This window comes from Etheostoma spectabile, chromosome 21, assembly GCF_008692095.1.
Source record: "Etheostoma spectabile isolate EspeVRDwgs_2016 chromosome 21, UIUC_Espe_1.0, whole genome shotgun sequence".
NCBI lineage: Eukaryota > Metazoa > Chordata > Actinopteri > Perciformes > Percidae > Etheostoma > Etheostoma spectabile.
Window position 1 is genome coordinate 18107337 of NC_045753.1, and position 9970 is coordinate 18117306.

A 9970-nucleotide genomic window follows, 5' to 3' on the forward strand; every position below is an offset into this window, starting at 1 on the left:
TGTAAACCAAATGTTTTTTAATGGTTTCATAATTATTTCTGTTGAATCTTAACTCTCATCACAACACTCACTCAGTCAGCCTGCCCATAAGGTTAACACAACCATTACAGGGGGTAGATTTCATTGAAAAATATGGACTCAACTATTAAAATAATAAGCTGACTTTCAGTTATCCATTTAAATATTTAAAATGGGTCAAAACCAGTTAATCTTTCCAGAATCATCTCATTTCTGTGTCAAGTCATGTATGACCCTCTAATGGTGTCAACAAGGCAGACTCCCTTATTCAGCCCTTCTTGAAAGACTCAGGTTCAAACCCACAGATTTGAAACTGACCACTCTACTTATGAAAAATATTTTGACCAATGATACATTTCAAGCAGAATGGGATGACATTTCATTAATGCTTCTTCTAAACCTTTCAAAGTGAACAGGCAGGTGATCTTTCACACATGGATTACTTTTCAGCCTGTCAGTTGTGCAATCTTTCGGGTGCTTTTACTATTTATTGTGTAAAAAAGCCCCTTGAATTGAGCAAACGTTTTTGTGTTAGTGCATGCATTTGGGCAAATCTTTGGACACGCACAGACTGGCCCTCCATTTTTAGCACTTGGATAATGGTGGTGGGTGGGCACACTTACAACTACATCACCACATCATCCATAATTTTGGTTCCATTCACACTTTCAGGATCCCTACATCCCACCATGCTCTTGGCTCTTTCCCAATCAAGCGTGCAAATGAGAAGGTTCATCAAGTGTGTAATGTCTCCGCGTGGCTTTGTCCTCAAGGGTTTTATTCCAGTTTCTTTCATCTTGCTTCAGTTGGAGGCACTGCTGCCGTAGCAGCTGGAGGTGGAGGGAAGAGGAGGTGCCTGAGGTGTGCTGCCTGCCAGAGCCTTTCGATTATGGGGCATTAGGAAGGGGTCGCTGGCCAACTGCAGCACATCGACACGGTCCTCCTTGTGATAAGCCAGGCAACGTCGAATAAAGGACTATGAAGGGAAAGTGTGGGGGGGGGGAACAACTTACTATTTCTGGACCAACTTCCAATTTTTCCTTCTTAGGCTACTTTCAGTTTGAGAAGGAATTATATCACATATAACATTATATATTTAGGAGTAGAGTAGTAAAGTAAACATTTCATGGTATAAATGTGCAGTAAGTGTTTAGCTGTTCAAGATCAAATTAGTACCACACCTTTGCTTCTGCAGTAACCACAGGTTTGGGGGGGAACTGCACCTCAGTGGCTTTCAATATGGTATTTTCTTGAAGAATATCCTGCTGCGACTGGTTGTGACCAAACGGCTGAAAAAAATAAAATGGAAGCGGTTAACAGATTGCTTACTTTCATATTTCTTACTCATTTTTAAATATCTGACAACAAAACCCTTGTTAAAGAATGCAGGTTAGTGGTTACCTTGCGTCCATATAAGCTCTGGTAGAAGATGACCCCTACTGACCAAACATCTACCTTGTTGGATATTTTGGGGGGCTCCTTGCCCACCACAAAGCACTCAGGAGGCAAGTACCTGTGAGTCAAAGGATTACAACATGATTTTAAAAATAGGTTTTCTTCTATATGTTCTCTCTGCACAATTTTCTGAAAAGGGGATAAGAATTCAATTAGCAACATTTCACTCAAAAGACTGTGCCTCTGCTACAAACTCTTGAAGCCATATTTGTTGCTCGGTTAGTAAATGCAGTGAAGTGTGTCTCTGTGTACCAGTAGGTCCCTGCTCCTTGTGAGGTCAGCTCTATGCCATCTGCAGAGTTGACGCTTTCATCATCCATGATCTTAGACAGGCCAAAGTCAGTGATCTTAATCTCTCCACAAGCTGTGCCATTAACCAACAGGATGTTTCCTAAAACCAGAACAGTCAACGTAAAATCACAAACAGGATTTTAAACAGCTAGGTTACCTCTCTTTAAAGACAACATGAAGAATTGTTCAGAAGTGACTGATTACATTTTCATTGCAACTCTATGGAAAGTAGTGCTATCTTCACTATTCTGTAACTGAATGGATGACAAAATCGCATATTTAAATTGTGAGAATACCAGGCTTGAGGTCGTAGTGGATGATGGATGGGCGAATCTGGTTGAGGTATTTGAGGGCGTTGACGATTTGCATGACGATAGAGCGGCCCTCCTTCTCAGTCATCAGCTTATTCTGCTTCAAGTAGAAGTCCAGATCATTGCCTTCACAGTACTCCAGCACTGTGCAGAATCTGCCAGAGGCAATCCAACAGATTATTTGGGAAGTTTTCATCACCTATTAAGTTCATTTGGCAAACTTGGTAGCAAAACAGTTGCCGATTTACACTTCCAGCAGTTATGGAACGTTATCATTTAGTTGGAGTGATGTTTCAGGCCACTTGGTAAAAGTAATACCTATATTCACTCTCTTTTAACACCACTTTTGGTCTCAACTACTAAGGTAGATATTATATTTTTTTAGCTGCTAAATTCTCCACTATGTTCATAAGATAGTCACTAACCTTTTCTGTCTAGCATTTGCTGCTGAACAGCAGGAAGTGTACAGCGGGTTGTTAGAGCTATGAGAGCGGTGAGAGTGAACCAAAACGCGAAGATTGCGGGCAGGGAATCCAAACAATGAGCTAAAACTTGCTATTAATCTCTGTAAAGCCAAGGGGAGCTGCAGATTCGGGTGATAATTCTCTGTAGGTTCATCACTACGGACGAACCCTTTCACACTGTTACCATTTGACACATTGTTATACTAAAAATATAGAATTATAACTGAGTTATCCAGCTTTTTAGCACTATATGATGTTTAGCACTTAAATGTTGCACATCCACATATTAGATTTACTTTATTTAGAACTTTACTTACGAGTCTGTGTCGAGTGAGAAATAGTCGTAGAGTTTGACTATTCTAGGGTGGTCAAGTTCTTTGTGGATTCTGTACTCTCTACAGGAGTGTCTGAAAATACATGAACCATTTAGTAACGTTGTAAAAACATCACAAATCAGAACATTCAAAGACTGTTTTAAGCTGGAAGGTCCACCATGTTAAGTTTTATTAAAGATCAAAATGTTTCCAAGGATGCAAAGAAAGAAGAGCAGGCACAGTGAACAGAGGTTCCGGCTCACTTGTGGTAGTTTTGCTTTTTCTCCTCCCTCCAGTTCTTGTTGAGTTGATGGATTTTAATGGCCACATACCTTTGCTCTGTCAAATCAAAAGCCTGCAATGTAGAAAAAAACACACACATAGTCAGAGTAGCCTACTTAAACGAAAAAAGTAGGCCTGTCGTGATAACAAATTTTGCTGGACGATAAATTGTCCCAGAAATTGTTGCGATAAACTATAATATTGTTGTTCTGAGACTATTTTTATCTGATATAATGATAATGGCAAAATAATGAAGGTACACCTTTTCAAAGATCAATAAACTTTTTATTCTAGATAATATTTAACACTTGAACTGGAAGACATTTTAAATATGTGGCTATCTGCCACATGGCGAGTAAATGTTTGTACCAAAATAGTTCTGTTTTCAGCCTTAATTTTGACAAAGGTGCAGCAACTTTCTTCTGCAGGTCGGAGATTCGCAGGGGAGGGGACACACAAAAACACACCTTCTGATGGTGTATAATAGCTGTTGACTGGATACAGAAGGATTGCCAAGTCTCACTACAATACCACCATGACCTTTTGTTATTCAAAAAGACCCGGAATAAAAAATAATAATAATAAACTGGTACTAATAAAGAATGGTGGTCAACTAAATGGCACATGCTTACCTTGAAAACTTCACTAAAGCCACCTCTTCCAAGTAAATGTAATAGCAGATATCGGTCGTTCAGCGTGGGGTGGTCTTTAAATCTACAGAAGAAGACTTTCTTAAAACCTTTGGCTTTTTCAAAATACATTTAGTTAAGATCACACTACAGAACTTGTGTAAGGTACTATAAACTGAGATAATACGCACTGCGAGTTGTCCTCGTTATGGATTCTCTTCAGCTCCCGAATGTGAAGGTTTCTCACTCGCTCCAAAAGCTCCAGCTCAGCCTGGATCTCTGCTTCTTCCTGCATACAACCACACAACATCTATCATCTTCCTCAAGCCTTGATGAACAGGAACAGATAAGAGTAGTAATAGATGTCTAGGCTACACGGTAGTTAACAGTTCCAGGAAACAAATCCCGAAACAAAAACAACAAAAAAGCTGCTTTAAGTGGTGAGCTGGTACCTTTTTTAGATGACCAATTCGAAGTTTAAAAATCTCCTCTTGCTCATGATATTCTGCCATTGACAAACTGTGTGGGATAAAGAGGCAACAGTTTGTAATTTATTACATTATAACCAGGTCAGCTGGTGAGGGGAAAAAACTTAATAAGCTACGCACATTACTTCCGGTCTAATGAAAAAGTAAAAAACAAAGACACAAAGCCTCCTTATTAAGGGTTATTACAGATCGGTTCAAGGCTGACTCAATGTTCTTATAATTTGTCTTAACAAAAAGAAAAAAAGGTTTTAAGATTTTGTGTCAGTTTGTATGTTTCTAAAGTGAGGATAAAGCTCCAAGTTTCACTATGTAAATACTACTGCCTCATTGTGTACTCTGTGCTGGTCCATGTAAAACATCTACTGTGTGTGTCATTTAGCTATTGTTCATAATCTTACGCTTCACTCTCCTGGCCGTTGCTCCTGCTCCTTCGTTTGTTCTGTTCGAGGCTGGGTGGAGGTGTCTGGGCCATAGAGGGAGGCTTCCTCTTTCCCAGCAGCTTCCTCTGCCTCTCAATGTCCTCCCGCTGCGAGTTGACTCGTTCTTGCTGCCTAGAACATGTAAGAACAATCTAGTGTGAACACAAACTAAACTAAACTAAACTAAGCAGATTGGACAAATTGCAAACGTATGTTTGTGCCTATCTGCATGCTGACTTGATAAGGTTCTGGAAGGCATATCCATCGGTCCACTGCTCGGTGAAGGTGGCTCCATGCCGTACGGTGGTGAAGTGGCCCAGACGCAGACGGTCCTGCATGCTCTTGTCTCTGCAAGCCATCTTCTCTTGCTTTGACTACAAAAAAAGATGAATCAAAAAATGTGCATGCACAAACAGCTTAGCTTAGAGAATGCTTAAATAACTGAATATTGCTGTTCAGAACCAACATAACCCCTATGAAACCCTTAACCAGTTAAAAATAAGGCTCAAGTCCTCAGATGTGTAAATAATAGAAAGAAAACTGTTGTTTTGGTTTTCAGATTAATCTTTACAAAAGGTAACACAAGTTGTCTCTTTCAAGTAAACATATTTTTGTAAATGCACATGGTTCACCCACCTTCTCTATTAGGAGCTTCTTGCTCATTGTCACACACTTGTTAAGCCGTTCCTTGTAGCGCTCCAGCATCTTCTGCTGCTCATCTACCTGCCGCCTCAAGTCACAGTTAGCCTGCCAAAACACACATCATTGTTCCTAAACAGACATGATGCAACAACTATCAGTGTGTCAGCTTGGTTTGCTGACATTTACACCAAATGTAATTTAAGCAACACTGGCATTTGAAAGTTAACAAGCACATCCTTTATGATGAGCTACAACCAGACTGCTGCAAGATAATTACAGGAGTGGCTGTGACAAGTTGTAGCACATTTGTCTAGATTGTGAATACATTAATAAGGACTTTTGAAAATAGGCCAAATTTATATCTAGATATATCCTTGACTGTGTATGAAATGAATCATGGTTAGTAAACTATAATGTAGCATTTCAATTTAAGATGTTGTCAGGAATTAAATGATAACTATTCTGAAGCTCTTTTAGACAGTTCAAATGCTCTAGACTAAGATCAGCTCATCAGATTTTAAGAATCATTTTTTTAATCTTACCCTCAGCAGGTCGTCTATCCTTCCCTCTTTTTTCTCCAGGTCAGAGTTCTTGTCCTTCTCCAGTGCTGTCAGTTTTAGCAGTGTCAGTTGTGACTGAGGAAGGTGGGCAAGGAAAACAACAAGCCAACAATTAACATCTCATCCCACTCAAATTAGGCAGACACCCCTTGGGAAAAACACACCATTACTCATCAAAATCAGATGTTGGTGTCTTGGATATTAGACATGAATTCAAAATGTTGACCTTTAAATAGGCCAATTAGTGTAATTTGTAAGGCTAGCTGGATGTGTGTTGCAAGTATTGTGAACTACAGTGTGGGTGGCAAGACCTTTCAAAACCTTTAAATGGCAAATGTGCAGTTGCGTCAACCCTACAAGTTTAGTCAACTTACCTACCATTAAAGAAGTTGCCGTTTGAAACAAAACCACTTCAAAAACATGGACAAAATCCGCGGTTCTTGTAAGAACTAAATGTAAAATTCTGAGCCAGATGCAATGCATGCTTTATTTCAAAACCATACCAAGGTGCTTCTACAATGTGACTGAGAATATAATGAGAATATAAAGAGCAATCAAAAAGGTTGGTGTGAAGTGGAGATCCAGGTCAGTTAGACAGTTACCTGGATGGCTTTGTGTGAGCAGGAGTGTGTGGGGGCTGTCTTCACAGAGCTGCAAGATGAAGAGTCTGTGAGGGCTGAGCCTATGGACAAAGGACTGCCTTGCTGAAGCGAAATCATAAAGACATAATAAGAGAAAAGACACAGGGGGTAAAATATAAAAATTATGTAATAAAGACAGCATAGGGAGATTATAAAATAGGCGAAAAGAATAAAAAGAAACAAATACTGTAGTTATGTAGAGATGTAGGAGAACACAGACAAAAGGTATTGATGCTAAGATGTCTAATACATTGGAAATAGATAGGAACAAATACTGGTTTACTTCTAATATTCTATTCTCAAAATATATGTGGTATTTTTCAATGTCTGTAAGTAATAAAAACGCCAAACAGTAGTTTATATTTCCAGTAAGTTTGCAAGCAACAACGAAATGTTTTGACATTGTTTGAGACCTAAGTGATAAGGAAAGAGCAGGTAATTAGCGTAGAGCTAGAGCTGAAAAGTTTTATTAATTAACCAATAAATTAATTGGCAACTATTTTGATTAATGGGTTTGAGTAATGATTTTTTTAATTCTCTGACTCTAGCCGTACAAATGTGAATATGTTCTAATTTCTTCACTCCTCTGTGACAGTAAACTGAATATGTTTAGGTGTGAACAAAACAAGACATTTAAGGACATCATCTTGGGCTTTGGAAAACAGTGATCGACATTTTTCACTTTTTTACCTTTCTGACATTTTATTGACCAAACAACCAATAAATTATTTGAGAAATTATGTTGACAGATTAGGTGACAATGAAAATAATGGTTAATTGCAGCCCTTTCAGAGTGCTAAAAAACCTTGCCTTTTTTTGCTATTTGTTGTTAAAGCAAATTCAAATTTGCTGTTACCCAGGAGAATCTTTGAAAAACTGCTCTCATTCAATTGATATACAGTACTACTGATTCAATTTACTAAAATCAGCTTGTTTATATATCCATCAGAAACAAAAACCTTCGATAACACCACTAATAACGACTTTTCAGGAACAAAATGTGTTCTATTAACCACCGTAAGGCTCTGTTCCGACACCTATTAGTACTGTACGGAAATAAACAAGCCCTGTTGCTCTAAGAGGCTGTTTAACATGCCGTTTAGTAGGTAGTGTAGTTGTGATGAGCAAAGATGTTATCTTTACATAAGATAAATGAAAATGGTAGGTAAATAGAAATTAATTAATTAAATAAATAAATACATAGTCAAGGTATATATATGACATAGTAACAACCAATACAAATTTGACACCAATTTTACATAATACACCCTGGTTTTCCTGCACTGCTTTCTGCCTTACATGACAGCTCATTGTGTTAAACCTACAACCAAAACAACATCTGAAACCATAAAGTCCAGCACTGAAAACCTAAACCTTAGCTACAGTTTATCTGGCCAATGCTCAAGAGTTTATCCTACATTTGATCTTTCCTGCTAATAAACACACACTTAGCTGAGCTACAATATCTGACTCCCTCCATTTTGTGCTTGTTTTAAACCAAAGACATGTCTATTAAATGGATTAGACTTTGCAATAATAATCGGATGGGTTTGACACTGGCTAGAGATTAAACAGTTGGTAAAACAACTGATGAAAGAGAGCCACAGCAGTAGAAGGCTATGGATGGATGCTGGTGCTCACCAGAAGATTAGACAATGAGTGCTGTGGAAAGGAGCGCACCAGCATGGGGATGCCCCGGGCTGGACTTGTGCCAGAGCCACTGCTGCCAGCAAACTGGCCACAGAGCAGTTGACAGAGTGTGAAAACACGACAGAAAGAAAGAAGACAGAGTTGTTATTTTGTAAGAATGTGATGAAGGACCATATTGGCACAATTAGAATATGAGGGTGAAGACATCACTAAGAGTTTGAGAGTGATTTGAAACAATACACAGTAGAGTGGCCAGTATGTCAAATTCAATCACCAGGACTCACCTCAAAATAATCACTCATTTTGTGCCCTCTCCCTTTTCCTACAAAACAAAAACAGGAATAGGAAGTAAGAAAATTTTATAACTGGGTACTATACAATAGCATATACAAATTAAGGAAATCTGAAAATATTAGACTTTAAGGAGCCGTTTCTGTTGGAAAGCGGAATTTTAGAACTCTGTCAGTAAGTAGGGTGGACTTACCCTGGCTGTTGCTGTCATAGATGTCTCCTTTTCTTTTCCTGCTTCTCTGGTCATTGGACTTCTTCTCTGGTGTCTGACACGAGCAGAAAAGCAGCACAACTTAGCTTCAAAATGTACTTTTTTTATTAAGTTTATTTATTTATTAAAATGGAAAATAAATTTATTAGGCAAAATCAAGCCCTGTTACTTCAAGTTATATGGATAACTTTGCTAAAAAGAAACTTTTGACCATAATGCAATAAGAGCTTTTCTGTGGTCAGTATTTAGCGTATTGCCTTCAGGTGTTTATGGGGTCAATGGCACATTTCACACATGGAACCTTTGAGTTTAGTGTTAAAAGCATGTTAACATATTCAAGATGTTTCACAGCTTTTTGCCAAATGTATGCCTCACCCTCCTCCTGTGTTCTTGACTAAGTAGGAACAGAAAATGCATGAACAGATGAATCACACACACACACTGTACCCAAATGTTAGAAGAGAACAATGTATACAAATTACTTGACCACTTGTCCAAATCACAAACAGCACTTACTACAACTACAGGTACCACTAGAAGTCAGGAAGTGCATGCAAGGTCAAATGGCCTGCAGATGAAGGCACAGCCACTTGTCATTTTGATTCATTCTTTCCCCAACCAACCTCCAGTTCCTTGTCACTGAGTGATCCCGCACTGCACAGAGACTGGTTGGATGATTCACTGTTGGCTGAACTCTGGAAAACAGAACACACACAAATTAGACCTGATTGATTACTCATGTGCTACTCTGTCAAGTGGATTCTAGTGAGCAGGACTGGAAATTAGACAGATAAGATATTCTCGTGACATACTCTAGTAAAAATGCCATATTCTGTTGTATACTAAAATGTGGACAGTGTACTCATATACACCATACACCAAGTTGAGTGACAAATCAGTGTAAGTTTCGACACATCTTTCCTATCTGACAAATTATACTAACTGGCATTCAATTTGAATATAATCATCTTTATGGCAGTATTTATCTGTCATTTTTGACAAATCTATGTGTTTTGACAGTTGTGTGAAATCTGTGGTTTGTTTCTGTTTTTTTCCATCTCAGAAACATTGCTGAGATCAGATCTGTGGTTTCTAAAAAAGTGATGGAGATGCTCGTTCATGCTTTTATTTCTTCACGTTTGGATTATTGCGATGTACTGTACACTTGTTTAAGCAAATCATCCTGGACAAATTGCAAGTTGTACAGAATGCAGCAACAAGACTTTTGTCTAAGACCAGCAGGAGACTGCACATTACTCCGGTGCTTAAGGCTCTTCATTGGCTACCATTAGGTTTTAGAGTGC

At 38.6% G+C, this 9970-nt stretch overlaps 1 protein-coding gene across 4 annotated transcripts in view; it reads right to left on the reverse strand.

Moving 5' to 3' along the window:
- LOC116670729 (serine/threonine-protein kinase tousled-like 2) overlaps positions 1-9970 on the reverse strand; it is a 14520-nt gene continuing 4550 nt past the window's right edge. For 2 of the 4 annotated variants that reach the window (XM_032501346.1, XM_032501345.1), the window contains exons 3-21: positions 9290-9361; positions 8649-8721; positions 8449-8486; positions 8156-8248; positions 6476-6577; positions 5856-5948; positions 5308-5418; positions 4909-5045; positions 4651-4803; positions 4217-4283; positions 3956-4053; positions 3768-3849; positions 3117-3208; positions 2857-2946; positions 2061-2230; positions 1726-1864; positions 1420-1531; positions 1200-1307; positions 1-994 (exon numbers count right to left, since the gene is read on the reverse strand). In XM_032501346.1, the coding sequence (XP_032357237.1) occupies positions 821-994; positions 1200-1307; positions 1420-1531; positions 1726-1864; positions 2061-2230; positions 2857-2946; positions 3117-3208; positions 3768-3849; positions 3956-4053; positions 4217-4283; positions 4651-4803; positions 4909-5045; positions 5308-5418; positions 5856-5948; positions 6476-6577; positions 8156-8248; positions 8449-8486; positions 8649-8721; positions 9290-9361 (2004 nt within the window). In that variant the 3' untranslated portion in view covers positions 1-820. Of the gene's footprint in view, positions 995-1199; positions 1308-1419; positions 1532-1725; positions 1865-2060; positions 2231-2856; positions 2947-3116; positions 3209-3767; positions 3850-3955; positions 4054-4216; positions 4284-4650; positions 4804-4908; positions 5046-5307; positions 5419-5855; positions 5949-6475; positions 6578-8155; positions 8249-8448; positions 8487-8648; positions 8722-9182; positions 9362-9970 lie in introns of those variants that run through there. The other 2 variants (XM_032501349.1, XM_032501347.1) reach the window with 2 other exon arrangements.